General features: G+C 46.4%; 2 protein-coding genes across 3 annotated transcripts in view; both read left to right on the forward strand.

Annotated features, from left to right (window-relative positions):
* The window catches only part of PDCD7 (programmed cell death 7), a 3954-nt gene extending 452 nt beyond the window's left edge, over positions 1–3502 (forward strand). Inside the window, exons 2-6 of the mRNA XM_015638413.3 lie at positions 8–280; positions 1379–1517; positions 1847–2083; positions 2682–2769; positions 3102–3502. Of these exons, the coding sequence (XP_015493899.1) occupies positions 8–280; positions 1379–1517; positions 1847–2083; positions 2682–2769; positions 3102–3219 (855 nt within the window). The 3' untranslated portion in view covers positions 3220–3502. The remainder of the gene's footprint in view (positions 1–7; positions 281–1378; positions 1518–1846; positions 2084–2681; positions 2770–3101) is intronic.
* Positions 3503–3916: 414 nt separating this feature from the next.
* Positions 3917–15672, forward strand: UBAP1L (ubiquitin associated protein 1 like). Of its 2 annotated transcripts, XM_033516927.1 has the most exons (5): positions 3917–7513; positions 8757–9509; positions 10420–10629; positions 13578–13679; positions 14545–15672. In XM_033516927.1, the coding sequence occupies exons 1-5, from the start codon at positions 7382–7384 to the stop codon at positions 14677–14679; spliced, it is 1332 nt and encodes a 443-aa protein (XP_033372818.1). In that variant the 5' UTR covers positions 3917–7381; the 3' UTR covers positions 14680–15672. The 2 variants fall into 2 exon arrangements, with proteins under 2 accessions (XP_033372818.1, XP_033372819.1); XM_033516928.1 differs by lacking the exon at positions 13578–13679.
* The last annotated feature ends 289 nt before the right edge of the window (positions 15673–15961 follow it).

The following is a 15961-nucleotide window of genomic DNA, read 5'->3' on the forward strand; positions in this document are numbered from 1 at the left end:
GGACGAGGGCGACGAGCCGGGCTGGGCCCGGGCGCGGGAGGAGGCGGAGATGGCGCTGAGGGAGCTGCGGGAGGTCGTGCGGCCCCTGCGGGAGCCCGGGTACGGCGAGGCGCTGCGCAGGAAGGCCGAGAGGGCGAGGAAGAGGAGGCTGCGCCTGCAGAGGAGGAAGCACGAAGCCAGGGCGGCCAAGGAAGAGGAGGCGGCCCGGGCCGCCGAGCGAGAGGCCAAGATCGACCAGTGGCGGGCTAAGTGCATCCAGGAGGTGGAGGAGAAGAACCGGGTACGGTCCCGAGTGCCCAGTCCTGCCTCTCCCCGGGGCTCCCGGATAGCGCGGTGGAGCAGGGGTGACCTGCCGGTAACGGGGTCACGGCGGGCTGTGCCTGCCCCGCACTTGGCTTTGACCCCCGTGCTTCAGTGGGTGCCACTGAGGTGCTGCATGACTTCATCATACTGAGACGTGTTTCCAAGGCCTGCAGCCCTGCTTCTTGCTTAGAAGTCTTGGTGGGCATCTCGGTTTTGCCATCCTCGTATTCTAGGCCTTGACATGAAATTGGGGTTGAAGTTGTTCCTGAACTCCTGGAGGTTTTCCTCTCTGGTCCCAAGTGTCAGCCTGTCCACACGGCTCACAGCTGCCCTGTGGTGGTCAGAGCTGTTTCAGTATCCATCAGCCTTGCCTCCTGCTTTCATCCTTCTAAAACTCGTGGTTTACAAGCTTTTTGGTCTCATAGGGAGGTAATACATCTCCAAAGCAAAAAAATACCGTCTCAAATTAGACTTGTTGGGAAGTGCTGTAAGCACCTTTCTGATGGTTTTTGGCTAAAGAGCTCCCTTTCTGCTGGTCTGCTGCTGGGATAGTCCAGAGCAGCTGCTGAGGAAGGGTCTGTGGTCAGACTGTGGCAGGTTAATGGTTCTTAATTGCAGAACAGTGGAATCAGGATGGTTTCTGTTTATTGTAAAATATTTACCCTAAATTTCTGTGGTTAAAGGCTCTCATGCTTTCATAATTCATAAATAATCTAGGAAGTGTTCAAAAATGTGTGGATGTGGCACTTGAGGACATGGTTTAGTGGTGAACATGGTGGTGGTGCTGGGTTGACAGATGGACTTGATGATCTTTTCTAACCTTAACAATTCCATGATTCTGTGATTTGGCCCAGATTTAGGAGTCCTACAGCATTCTTTTTTGTTTTCCGAAGTCTGTGGTGGTTTAACCTTTTTTTCATAAAAAGGCAAGGCTGGATAGTTGGCTTGACTTGTTGCTGTTGTTGTGAAGTCACTCTGCTCTCCAGTGCTTTGCTAACCTCTGAAAATACCACTTGATTCTTGTCTTTGAGGGATGTTTCACACATCTCATCTGTTTTTTGCCTTCCTTTCATAGGAACGAGAGCTGAAGGCTGCTGCTGACAGTGTCCTGTCTGAAGTCCGGAAGAAACAAGCGGATACAAAGAGGATGATGGATGTCCTGCGCGGTTTGGAAAAGCTTCGGAAACTGAGGAAAGAAGCTGCTGCCAGGAAAGGTTCATTACGAGATAGATCCAAACTTTTTAAATTTCACACATGGGAAATAAGATGGGGGGGTCCCTTTGCTGACTTGCTAGCTTCGAAAAGCTGTGTTTTTATGTCATTGTGATCTTCATTACAAGGATAGGTACAAAATGCTGAATTCAGTGGTTGTGTTCCTATGTTTCCAAGCTCCTTCTAGAAGAAAGATTATTCTAGTAAGAATTCTGTCTGTTAACAAGGTTAAGCTCATGTTCTTCTGAGAACTTGCCAGCTATGCTCTCAAGTCTGGTATGAAACCCCCTTCTGAATCTGAAATTTTAAAATCATTTCTCTTTTTGTTCAGGTGTTTGTCCACCTCCTTCAGCAGATGAAGCATTTGAAAATCAGGTGGAGAGTCTCAAAACGTTGCTCAAAACTCGCACAGAACTGTATGAAGCTGAGGAAAGAGCATTAAGGGTTATGCTGGAGGGAGAACAGGAGGAGGAAAGGAAGAGGGAAATGGAAAAGAAACAGAAGAAAGAAAGGGAAAAACTACTACAGCAGAAACTGGAAATTGATTCCAAGCTGTTTGGGGATCCAGGTAAATTCTGCATCCTGTTCTTAACAGTGTTTTTCCACATCACATCCCAGTCTCACAGACACTGGATTTGAAATGTAGGCACAGATCTAGTTGAGAAAGGAATCATTCACTGGAGTAATTTATTGTCTGAGAATGGGGGATAAACATAGTGCTGTTAACACCTGTGGTGTAAGAGGAGCTGTTGAGCTCTTCGACATGGACTGCAGCACATCTCAAGCTGGTTTCATAATATTTTGCAAGAAGAGGTTGTAGATTAAACTGAAGTGAGAATAAACAGAATAGATTGAAGACTTCCAGAACCCAGTAGGTGCTTTAGTCTGGTGCTTTGGTAAGTGTGACTCAGATTCAGTGTCCGTATTTTCCCCTTTTTTAGATGGTGGAATCAGGAAGTTTTGCTAGTCTTGGCTTTCCTCTGACAGCTGTGGTATGGACCAGGAGATGTGTAACATGTAAATCTTTCATATATTACATAGGGACCTGATGTCAGATTACAGCTGGGCAGTAGCAAATGATTTTGCAAATTTGGGGCTTCTGAGACTCACTGGAATGGAAGATTTTCCTGGATTATTGAACAATTTCTGCATCTGTGTTTTCACAGCTGAATTCCCACTTGTCCATTTGCTGCAGCCTTTCAGAGACTACTACTTACAAGCTGAACATTCTGTAGCAGCCCTAATCCAGATCAGGTAAACCCAAAGAAAGTATTTTATCATCAGAGATTGTGGGCACTGTTTTTTGAAAATGTAAATTCAGTGCCCTTTTTGGTTTGTCAGCTTCCAAATATGGTTATGCAATGGATTGTTCTGGTTTTTTCAAGTTTCTTGCTTGAGTCATATCTAACAGATGCCCATTTAACACCAGAACATTGAATTTTCACACTTGTCTTTTGAAAAACAAGTTTAAGACTACAAGTATTGTGGGTTTTGTATTGATCTGTAACTTCTATGTGGGTATACAGTAAATCTTACCACCAAACTAATCCCAGGTCTCCTCTCAAACAATGCTCTCTCTGTTAAAGGCATGAATGGGATCAGTACTTGGTGCCAGCTGACCACCCTGAAGGAAGCTGCATCCCTCCAGGATGGGTTCTCCCAAGTCTCCCCACCAATGACACTTGGGCCACTGCTGTCAGATAATTTAGTAATAAATTATTTCAACGTTGGAGGATTGCTTCATTATAATTATATGTAAATATGAGGGTCCAAAGAGGAAGTCTCATCCTCTCTTTCGGCAGCCAGGTACTGGAATGTCTTTACTGCAACGTCTTGAAAAAGTTTAAGAATTGTTTTTGCTGATTGACTGTGCAGGGAGATAGCTGAGCAAGCCCAGAGCTTCCAGGCCTCTCATGCTGTGGAATTACAATTTGGCTGTGAGTTCTTGTTAAATCTCAATCTTAATAAAGGAACATTGCTGATGGTATTTGTGCCAGTATTAACATCCTGTTTTTAGTAGCTTTTATCTTTATAAAGGATGATGAAAACGTCAGAAATTAAGAATTTTTTAAAAAAAGAGATTATTAGTAAACATGTTTTTCTTTTTAAATGAAGCATGTCAAGCATCACTGTCAAAATAGTTCCTGTATTTTTGAGTGTAGAGACAAACCAATTACAAGTTTAAATGAATTCTGAAGTACAAACAGGACAGGGTTTTTCAAGGTTGAGTAAAGCAGCTGTTGACATTTTACTTTTGTGGACTAAAACTGATACCAAAACATGGAAAAAATTCCCAGTTGTGGTGAAATAGGTCAGACAGCCATGTGAATAAATACAAATTTGATGAATAAGCCTGCTGGAAAAAAAACCTAATAAACTCAGAACCTAATAACCTACTGTAAGTGTTTAGACTATATAGATATTTTTGTATGGGGACATATCACATTTACAATATTTGATTAAAAACCACAGCTTTATTTTGTAAGTAGTTTTTTTTTTTTACAGAAAAAATAGAGATAAATGGATTTTTGTTTAAAGCATTTTCATACCAGGGGAGAGATTTGTTTGAGTACTTTGCTGAGTACATCAAATATGACTCCAATGAGGAGAGAATTGTTGGGAAAAGGTTTGTGTGAAGGAACTTCTCCCCACCTGCAAGGTGACAGAGGTGACATCTGATGTCAAAGCTTTCCATGTTCTGGACAGTTTGTTTGTAACTCTGCCAGCATATGGATTTGGAGCTTTGCTGTTCTGCACAGATTGCTGTGGCACCTTTCCAGAGCTGCAGTCCTTATTCTTGCTTAGCCCCAACGTGTGGGAATCAAGTTAATCTCTCCAGTGCTTTGTCTCTTGGCGTCACAACAGTGCGTAATTCACGCGTGACATTGCCTAAATTCAGTACCTGGGTCTTAGGTGCAATGTTAGTAGTGTCCTGGCTGAACCTTTGTGCTGGTTTCTGTCAGTAAGAGACAAAAACTGGTAGTTCCTGATAGAACATGAGGGCACAAGTTTGCAATTGTTGCTCACCTGTAGCACCCCAAAATACAGATTGCCATGAAGTCCTCTGCAGGTGGTGTTCTGATTTGCTCTTCCCTACATTCTCCCTTCCTAATGTCACTTCCAGCATCTCATTACTCCAGACCCAAGGCTGAGCCAGATCCTGGGGAGTCTTCCCTGATGAAGACACACAAGGTCAAATTTAAAAATAAAAACAACTGCATAAAACCAATACAAACCAAACACTTTCAGTTCAGGCAGCTTAGTGACCAGAGGATGCTCTGCTTAAACAATTAGGCTCCTTATCCCATCAGCATGTCTGATGGAACAGGCCAACCGCTTAAGCTACGATTATCTTAAAGCTGTCCAAGTCAGCTGCTTGTCTGACACTGCAAGAATTTAAAGAGCTGAGCAGTAGATAAGGAGACTGCAAAGCAGCAGCCCTGTTCTCCCTGCCCTGCGAGGAGAGAGCTCCATGAGTTCATCTGACGGTAAGGACAGCTTCACATTGCTAATAAACATAGGGCTTGAAAATGCCAGGGGAGAATCTACCTTTAGGTATGTTCTGTGTATTTGTTCTTGTCTAACAACATCTGCATTAAAATGTTTAATAGCTTTAGTGAGGAAGTTGTTGAAGCCACAGATGGGGAGGAATGTTTAAAATCTCAACTCATAAAATACATGGACACAGGGTATTAACTGAAAAAGCTTGTCTTCAGACTCGATTCCCATTTTCCTGAGTATAATATTTCCCACTGTTTTTAAGTTGTAAAAACAGTGTAGCCCAGAAGAAGAGAGGTTGGCTGTGAGCTTCCAAGATTAGTTTGTATCCTATTCCTCCCCTGGTCCTGGTGCAGTTGTTTCTCCTGCTGTTTAGGCACATCCTCTTCTTGATGTGAACTGGTTCATGCACTGGCTGGTGTCTGCAATATAAAAGTGGGCAGAGGTGGTGTGGAGAACATGAGGTCAGAGCCCTTGTAGTAATTCCCTTCTGGTGGGAGTGGGTATTTATGACTGACCCTCTTTTATCCTTTTCTAGTAGCATTTTTATTGTGATTGCTCCTGCCCCAAAGTACTTCTTGTTTTCTAAACTGTAGTTTTGGGAATTAACACTTGTGTGAGCCTCTCTTAAAGCACAGTATTTATGCAGTGAAATACAACGAGGTACAGTACCATCATCTCATATTTTCTTCATTGTGGCTTCAGACACACTCACTACCCATCAGCATCCCTTAAAGTATAATTTGAACCTGAGTGGAGCCATTCTGGGTGACAGATGCTGAGACACTGCTTTCCTCAGCACCCTGGGAGTTTGGGAAGAGCCAATTTACAGCCCAAGCTGCAGGGGAGGTCAGTCCCCCTTGCATGCAGGAGCTGCTCAAGGAGTAACAGAAAGTTGAGGGAAGGTGGCTTTGCTTACAGATGTTTTCAGGCGTCACCTTTGTCATTGCTGACGTGGATTGTCCTTTAGGCTGAGCGCTCTTAAGCTGAGCAGATGGGCTGGCTCCATGTGGGATCCCAACACGTTGCCTGTGCTGCATGTTAGTGGCAGGACATGTGCAGGAGCACAAAGCTCGTTAGAGGCTCTGCTTGTGCAGAGTTATTAAAGGCTCCTGACATAAACAGGCAAAGTGACAGCCCTGTTGTCATTCTGGTACAACAAAGTGGAGTTGCAGTGAGTGATTGTGCTCATTGATTGTGGCAATCTCTGTGGCCTGGCAGCTCTTTGTGAGTCCTTTGTCAACACACAAAACTATCCTGAACCAAATCTCCCATTACAGACTCTTATTTTTGCTTTAAACAGACAGTTCTGTCACCCTTGTGTATATTCTTCAGCATATTTCCTCTTAGTGGAGTGTTTATTCTTGTTGTCATAGAAGCTGTTTGTTTTTAAAGGAAAAAAAATAACTGGGAAAAGCACTTGGGGATGTCACATACATATTTACTGTGTGATCTGAAGATGAGTGCTGAGGACTTTGGGATGAGCAGGCACATGCTGCCAGCACCAGAACTTGGTGGAAGACTGGCTACCAGCTCCTAACAGTTTATAATCTATTAAAGAAGTGATTTTACACACTGTCATCACTGTGAAGCTGAAAACTCAAGGCTTCATGCAGCAAGTAATGGCTTTTTAGTAAATCGAGACATTCATAGAGATCTGATGGCTACACTTGCAGTAATATTTTCCCTGACAGCATTCCCAATTCACCAGCAATTTTTCTCTCCCCTGCAATTCCTGATCTAAAACCATCACCACAGTTAAAATGAATGCATGGTTCCTAAAAGCTAATCTTAAACGTGGCTTGTTTGACATCCTCCAAATTCCCAAGCTTGCCTAATGCCTCCTTGTCTGGCTCCCAGCAAGCTGCTGCAGTGCCCAAAGGGATGCCCTCACCTCAGCTCCCTTGGGATGCTCCATGTGATGGCTTAGCAGCATGAGGCCATGTGCATGAGCTCTGTCACCACAGGTTTTACAGACAGGGGAGACCTGCAAGGTGTCCTCCTTGGCTGTGCTTTCTCCCTCTGTAACTGGAAAAAGTGCTCAGTCCCAGCTTGGGGAAGGCATCATGCAATGGTACTAGAGGGAGAAGGAGAGACAGGAGGGATGGGAAGCAGCAAGGCAAGCATGGAGGAGAAAAATGCTCAGGGTCTCTGCCAAAGAAAGCCATAAGCATGGTCAAGTCTGGCTGGGTCAAGCTGAGAATAGCAAAGGTTAGTTCAGACAAAGCTTCCTGGTGTTGGTAACTAAGATTTTACCAATCTGTTTTTACCCAGCTGGTACTTGAAATAGCCAACCTAAGAGGTGCTAGCCCTCCCTCTTACAGTTTCTGTTTTCCTTCCTCCAGCAGCAAGAAATCAGGCAGCAGCAATGAACTACCTGGATGAAATTCCCTTCCGGATGGCCATGAGCCTCAGTGGGGGTTCAGAGGAAGAAATCACTTTAGTCACTGCCCCAGACATTGAGCTCCCTGACTGCACCGACATCCTCATGAGCACCATGGTGAGTCCACACCTGGGTCACTGCTGGGGGATGCTCAAAGGGATGTCAGCAGCGTTCTCATGAAAGAAGGGAAGGGAAACCTAACTGATCCCTTCACTGGCTGGTTTGAAGCAGTATTGGGAGGAGGTGAGAACGATTTGTTGTGTGTGGCAGTGATAATGGGGTTGGTTTGGGGTTGCTTTCTAAAAAATACTTTCCAAGCAGGAGGGTTAGGTTTTTCTGGGATAGAAGGACAAACTTCAGGCTCTGCTCTGGGGTTGTTTGCTGCTTTGGAGTTACCACTGTCTCATTTGTTAATAATATTTATTAAAGATTTACCGATAAATCTACCAGCTATAAGTAGGCAATACTACCTGTGCTGGAAGCATATAGATAGTGTTTATATAAATACCCCATGTTTCTCCCTATTTGGGGATGATTTGATGCTCCCTTCTGAAACGAAACCATTGAGCTGCTGGTCCAGGCTGATCCTTATGGAGGGACATGAGGGTGTTTTCCTCAGGGAGGCTGATTTGGGTCCACAGCTGACCCAAGTGGCAGGAACAGTAAAAACAGCATTCCTGGGCTGTGAATGTACTTGCCTGCCTGTCAGGAGGAGACCTTGTTTGGAGAGCTCTGGGACGGGCAAGGCTTGTTTGTTCCAGGAAAACCCTCAGATTTGAGTCACAAACACACTTATATTTTAAGCTGAACTATGTGGAAATGACAACTCTGTTTGGGGACCAGCCGAGACCCTGGCGCCACTAGAGAATCCCATGGCTGGTTCTGCTTCTGCCTGAGGTGGCATCTCCCCTCTTGGTGGCTTCTGAGCCCGTGAAGCAGCTCTGCCAAGCACTGCTAATGAGGGCCACAAACAAACTTTGCCACCATCCTGGGGGCAGCTTGTGGCTGGATGTGGTGCCTCTCTGCAGCTACATAAAATTGGGATGTCTGCACACTCCTGCCTTCCACAGTCAAAATGACACAAACACCTTCAAGCATAAAACACTTTTCCAAAGAATTGTAGGTGCAACTCACAATAGTAATGACTTCATAGATAGACTGATTTCAAGTGTAAATTTGGGGATTCCCTATAGAGATGAGGCTGGCACTGCCAAATCCTACAGCCAGCCCTAATGCTCAGGCAAATAGGAGCTGATATGGGAAGACTGCAGCCCTTAAAATGCCTCGTGGAGTGCATTTGCTCCATGCCACGTGGTCTGGTTTCACATGTCCTCACCAGCTGTCTCTCGCTCTTCTGCAGCACGACTTCTCGCTGGAAAGGAAAGTGCTGTACTGGGTGGAGGTGGCTTCTCAGCAGCAAACCTCCCGCCATCGAGTCACCTCCGAAGTTGTCCCCACGGCTCCCCCGTGCTGGCTGCTGCTGGTGGACCCTGCCGACAGCTACGGAGGGCGGGGTCGGGACGGGGCGGTGCGGCGCTCCATCAGCCTGAGCGCTGCTGACAGCTCCTACGGGCACGCCAAGGGCAGGGCGGTCCTGTCCGACACCGAGAGCGACACCTGGCACTCAGAGGAGGGTGAGTACTCGGATGATGAATACTCCTCAACATCTTGGGAAGAGAATGACAAGGATGAAACGGTCCTCTCCAGGAGGAGAAGCTCTGCGAGAAGTGTGTCTTCACGCCACGGCTTTTACCAGACCCGACCAAAGACATCACCTGGCTTGCTGGAGCCCTCGCCAGAGAACAATGTCCGTAGCCCAGCCAGCCCAGACCCCAGCAAGCAGAGAAGATCCATGGTGATATTTAACAACATGAAGAATGAGCTGGAAGCCGCCAGGAGGAAGCTGGCTGCTTTGGTGCATCCTTTGAACAGAGCTGCCACAGGGAGCAGAGTGATCCCAGTGCCACGACTGCTCCCCCAGTGCCCCGGCACCAACCGCAGCATCAAATACGGGCCAGATCTGGACGTGTCCCAGCAGGGGACAGTTGGGCCAACTCCTCCGGCCACAGTCACACCAATCCCTCCCATCAAGCAGCACAAGCCCACGGTACCGGTGAGGAGCATCCTTTGGTGGCCTTTTGTTCATTGCTGAGAGAGGAGGGAGGTGGAGGGCATCGAATTGGTCTCATCTGGTGGGGGCTAACCAGCAAAAAGGAACCAAAATGGGGCTTTGGAAACACTGGAACCATGAGGAATTGCTGAAGTTGTCACAAGAAGTGAACAAAGGGTTTGATTTTTTCACTGAGGTTGAAAGAAGCTTTCTGGGTGCACATTTACTTGCTCTGTCCAAAACATTGACGTTTTCCCTAAGCAGGGTCTAATCTGATTTTCAGTTGAAGCACTAAAAAAAGAGTGAAATATGGGGGATTTGTCCTCTTTTTCCTACATTATCCCTTTCTAACTGATATAACCGGGGCTTACAGGGAAATGTCCCCTTACAGTCATTGTCTTTTCTAGGAAACTTTGAACTTCATAGTCCTACTGAAAATACAGATCATTTAGTGATAGAGACAGTGATGTGAAAGGATGGAGTAAATAATACTGTGTCACCTTAAATCTGAATTGCACCCTGCTTTTAAGAAATTGCATCTAATCCAGCTGCTTGAGAGATTTAGGAGGTGAATTACTGAAAACCTGCAATAAAACCATCAGACACATGAATGATCAGGTTATTTATATGCAGTTGCATTTGACATGGAGTAATTAAGGAAAGATTGAATGCCTGTGTGTATTTGTATAACACCCACACTAAGCATTCTTCTCTGACCTGTATCTATAGCTGAGCCTGGATTTAATTAAGTCCAGTCTCATTCGATGCCCATTTGATGTTCCTTGTATGGGAATTTTCCTTTTCTGGAGAGAGCAAGGTAACCACCAGCATTCAGAAGCATTGCATCAACCTGTGTTGTTTCACCTCATTCCATGACCTGGAGCAGTAAGACCATCTGTTTTTTTCTTTGCAGTCCCTCAGCCCCTACACTTGCCTCCCCCCTGCCTCCACACCTGGACGACCTCTCAGCTGCCACAGATCCCAGCCAGATTCCTCGGCTGACCTGCTCTCTGCACTAAGCCAAGAAGAGCGAGACCTCATCGAGCCTGTCATAGCCCTGGGCTACCCCACCCAGAAAGCCATCCTCACCCTCCAGAAGACAGGAAGGCAAAGCTTAAGTCAGGTTGGTGAAGCTGGCATAGCACTGTGAGAAACTTTTGTTAAAGGAAAACTTGATTTTCATGGAGAAAGGAATGGCTGTTTTCTTTGGGGTAGGTTTTTGATGGCCTTGCCTTTCCCCTTTGGTGTCAGACCACAGCTGACAGGATTTTCCATGAGATTACACTTTTGCTGTAATAAAATGGCAACGAGTTGCCATCAGCTTTTCAGCGCATAATCACGGCTGGTTTTGTTATCTGTTCAATCTGTTGTGTGAAGCATTGTGTTCTTTTGAGGTACAAATTTTGCCCCCTTATATGGAAACTTTTTGCACATCATTTTTCCCAGCTGTTGGATTTGTGTGATTATTGCCATGGCTCATCCTGTCAGACTGGGACTCTAGGAATACCTTGGAGACTTGTTTGGGCTCTCTCCAAAACACAGCTTCCCTGTGTTGGAGCAAGCAGGGAATCCATGCAAACATTGCAGCAGAGTCCCAGTGCTCTTTTCATGAGGAACCCTCTATAATAACCTGAAATTTATTGAAAATACTTAACATGCAGCCTCTTCCTACCCCTGAGATGTGAGTACATCCCTGCCTGCTGTGCTGCAACTTCATTCCCAATGTTTCAGATGAATGTCAGAAAGGTCCAGGTGAGCTCAGAGCATCCATGACATGAGGGAGGCTGCTGGCTCTGACTCTCTTGGCAAATTTTGGGGTGGACCTGCCCATCCCAGCAGAGGACTTTAGGGCTAAATTATCCAAGTAGTTCTTGCAGAGACAGAAGGGTCTTAATCACAGCTGATCAAGAGGGATATCCATGGGACTGTCAAGCCAGGGAGCAGGAGCTTATCCTGGCAGGGCATGAGCAGGCAGAGCACCGAGCAGCTGCTGCCAGCTGCCAGTCTCCTTCCCATTCCCCTGGGAGCTGCCTCTGCTGCCTGGGCCAGCAGTGCACAGAGCTGCTCTGTGGCTGAGTCATCCTGCAGCTTCCGGCCCCTTCCTTACTCACCCTGGCTGGACCAGCTCCCCAGAGCTTGCTGGAGTTTCAGGCGAGCTGAGGTGGCAAGGGAAGCTTTATGTCTTCAATCCATAGAGGTTTCATCTAGGCACAGAGAGATGGGCAGAGGCCAGCCCATGTTGTTTCACAGAGCCATGCGAGGGGGTCTTGCAGCAACTGCTGGCTTCAAAATGAAGTAACAGTGCATCTTATTAAAAGTGGAGGTAGGTACAGCCTGCTCCCTTCTGTATAAACACCAGGACTCCCATTCCCTTGGAGAAGGGATTACTGCACCAAAAGACAAGATCTGCCTTCTATCCCATGCCTTCTTCACCAGCACTTCCCATCTTTCCCATTTATGCCCAATGCAGCCAAGATAAAGCCTGACCCTTCATGCATCTTTTACGAGTACCAAACTACCAAATTAGTCTAAATCTTCCTGGAAAATATGTTCCAGCTGAAGTTAAAAAGAAGACCTGTGCTCTTTATTGCTTGCTGGTGATAGCTGCGGCTTCGATGTGTGGGAATGACTACTTCAACTGTGAGGATTGATGGAAGTACCAGATGGTAGCCAAAAATTGTTCAACTTCCTTGCAGTGTCAAGTTAAACTGGCAGAACTCACCCTAATAGAAAAGGCAAGGCCTTCTGTAGCCTTCTTTAAAAGCAATGCTTTCCTAATTTTGGTGGAAGAACTTCTCTGCAAGGCTCAAGCAGGATTAGTTGCCCCAGCGTGCCAGAGGTTCATCATGTAGGATGTCATGGCCAAAAAGGCACCATTGCATTTTGATCAGTGATCATGCATTGATCAAAATGCATTGTTGATCCATGGAGCCCTCAATGTACATATGAGCTGACACATGACAAAGGCTGCAGCTGATCAGTGTTAAAAAAATTGTACTGGTTTAATCTTGAGGAGATATATATATATATATTGAGTGATAGAAAACATTGAGTTAACAAAGGCACTGATGTCATGTTTCATGCTGGGCTTGACCAGGCTGCCAGGACTATCTGTGTTATGCTGTGGGTGAGTGGCTGTTCTGCCACAACAGGGGAAGAAAATACAGCAATGATCTGGGGTTGTCTGGTAACAAGGGAAATAACGTGAGGTGAGGAATGCCAATGACCAGTGACTGTCTCCTTTCTGAGTTACTGGCCTTCTTAAGGCTGACATTTCTGAAAATCCCTACTCGACTGTTCAGCCAAAATAGATCAGCTCAATGTTTGAGAGACTTTCTTGTCTTTTTCATATGTCTTTCAATGAGTCCTTCTCCTTTGTCTATGGCAGTGCTGGGGAGGGTGGATGTCTGTGTGCTGTTGAATCTGGGGAGAAATTAATCAGCTTCTCCTTGGATGAAGAAGCTTTGGAGAGACCTGTGGGATGTTTTTATTCCCCCTGCTATTGTATAGCTCATTTATTATTGCCTGTCCCATATGTTTTTGGACAGTGAGTGATTCTCGCGGTCTTTAAAAGATGCTGCTGGGAATTGTGCTGTCAGCACTCCAAGAACAACGAGGAAAGCCAAAAATAACTGTTTACTTTCAGTAATGACAGCACACAGGTCTCCCCTGGGGGAGGTTTGCACTTGGACCCTGGAGCAAATCCACGGGTGCCTGAACCCCAGCGCATCAAAGGGATGCGGGGTCAGCTGAGCGAAGTCATCCCACCAGGACAGGCTCTGCCTCACCCTGCAGCCTGGAGGCCATCTCTCTGCATCTCAGATGTTCACATTTGGTTTCCTCCTTGTTCCCATTCCCATCCTGGGAGGGTGAAGAAGGACCAAGATGTTGTCTCCCACTGGGAATCCTGCAGACAGACCACCCTGGCTGAGCGTTAGATGGGAACTGGCAAGATGGTGGTGGCTCATGTACCCCCCATGCTGTGTCCCTGGGAGGTGGCAAGGGGGCTCCTGACTGGCCTTGCTGCCCATGCCTGCAAGGCTGGATTAACCTTTCTGTCTTCCCCTGCAGTTCCTGAGCTATCTGGGTGCTTGTGATCGGCTGCTGAAGCAGGGCTATGAGGAAGGGCAGGTGGAGGAAGCCATGGAAATGTTCCAGTACTCAGAGAAAAAGGTCAGAATGGGATGACACAGCCCAGCCCTTTGTGCTGTGTCCTCCAGGCTCTTTTTCAGTGGGCTGCACTCTTCCCTCTGTCTCCACAGGCCTTCCTGCTGCCTCATGGAGGGCCAGACCTGTAGGGCACTGTCAGCATAAGAACCCCTGGGGGAGGACACCTTCTCTGCCTTTCTTCTCACCCTCTTGTGTGGCATGATGCTCACTCAGCCCCTGCACAGGGAATCCCATCCCGAGCCCACCAGCACTCATGCTCTCTCCTGCCCTGATAGGTCTCCCTTCTACCCCAAGGGAGGAGAACCATGGAGAACTGGCCATTTGTCTCCATCATCAGTCTCCTCCTGGTGGTAATGAAGAGCCTGGGGAGAACTGCATGAAATCCTGGCTGGCAGTGTTTGCCGGGATGCCAGTGCCTGTAGGATTGCCATGTAATCACTCCTTAGAGCAGTGGCAGTGGGAGGGCACCTGGGTCTCAGTGTCAGGGAAGGGTTTATTTATTAAGGACACATCTCTGGGTGATGTTGTGGTGCTGGGACCCAGTCTGAGCAAAGCAGGGGTGTAGGACAAATTAATTCCAGCTGTGCTCACTGCCATTCCCTGCTCTCTTCATACAGGCAAACACAGCATGTAATTGATAAAAACATTATAAAGAACAGTGAAGCTGGAGGCTGACTTTATTAAATATTTCTTATTTAAGAAGTTTTAATGCTACCAGGGATATGTATGCCCTTGGTCTGCTGTCACAGCAATACAACCCAGCCAGATCTTCTGGCTGCAGCCTTGTCCCACAGCACTGCTTTTGCTGCAACCACATGATATATCCATCCATGATAACATCATTCTTCTCTCCTCCTTCTTCCTCCAGGCAGCTGAATTCTTGCATCTGTTGGCTCAGTTTAATGATATGGGCTTCCAGCAAAATGAAGTCAAAGAAGTTCTTTTGCTTTGTGGGAATCAGAGAGAGAGGGCACTGGAAGAGCTTGTGATGAAAACCCACTGAGCAGCATCCTGGAGCAGTCACAGCTTCCTCTCTCCACACCAAACCAGAAGGACTCAGGTTATTCTGCTGCTCCATCCCCACCCCTGGAAGCACCAGACACACAACTTCACATCTCTGCCTTGGTGTCTCATTTTATGGACATGCATCATAAGAGTGTTTGTCATTCAGGCATTGACTGCATAGCAGGAATGTTTATCTCCTCACCCACACATCCCCACCCTTGATCATCTCAGCTGTTCAGATTAGATGAAAGAAGATCCAAACCGCCTTCGGCTTAGATTTTTGCAAAACCCAAACCAAACCGATGTTCTCCCTACACCTGGGGTGATGGGTGTCATATTTTCAGCTACAATCAAATGGGGATTCTTTAAAGATTATATAAATCAACAGAAGAAATTGTTTTCCTAAAATCTGAAGGCTCCTGTAGGAACATGTGTTGGTCCTGGCTTGGGAAGAGTCTCAGCTGACTTAGTCATGGTTGAATATTGTAATGGAAATCCACTTTGATCACATTAGCTTCTCCTTTTAAACCAGAAATGTGAGAAAAATACACAGTTCCATGTGGGTAAAGAAAGTAAACAAGCTGCCCTTGTTCTGAAATACATGAGGTTTATCCAGTGCAATGAAAAATGGTGAAGGCAAAGCTTTGTCCTCAGGCAACTTCATGAAATCAAAACAGAGAGATGGGGAACTGCTCACTGCCCTCATGCTCTGCCCAAATCAGGAAAATTCAGGGGATGCTTCCCTAAACTGTGAAGACAGTGTCTCCAAATGAAGTGAAGCATGAGTGTCAGCATCAAGAACATCTGGATGCCCAAGGGAATTTCTGTATGTAACTGAAGGACAGAGAATAGGAGATTCAGATCACTGTACAGGATGTGTGTCTTGGCTTGGCAGCGGAACAGTGGACAGTGTTTTCACATAAAGTATGTCATTTTCCTGTGAATTAGATACAGATGTAATTTCTTTGAGTAAAGATGCTTGGGGGCATTATTCTGCAACATGTTTGTCTCTTTCTGTCAGGATGCCAACTGGCACAACCCAGCAGAGAAAATCCATAGTTGTATTATTACCATTTTCCATTGTACCCTTCCAAAAATCTCCCAGTGCAATGTGCTGCCATCAAGGTGAAACACTATGTCCCTTCTCCCTGGATCTCCAGGTGGGTGCCAGACAGCAACAGGAAGGTACAGCTCTCCATGGCTGCCTTCATTCTTGCCTGGATGCAACAAGGAAATTTGGCATCCAGGTTTTGGGGGAGTTGACCCATCCATCCCCAAGG

Source organism: Parus major, chromosome 10 (genome assembly GCF_001522545.3).
Source record: "Parus major isolate Abel chromosome 10, Parus_major1.1, whole genome shotgun sequence".
Classification (NCBI taxonomy): domain Eukaryota; kingdom Metazoa; phylum Chordata; class Aves; order Passeriformes; family Paridae; genus Parus; species Parus major.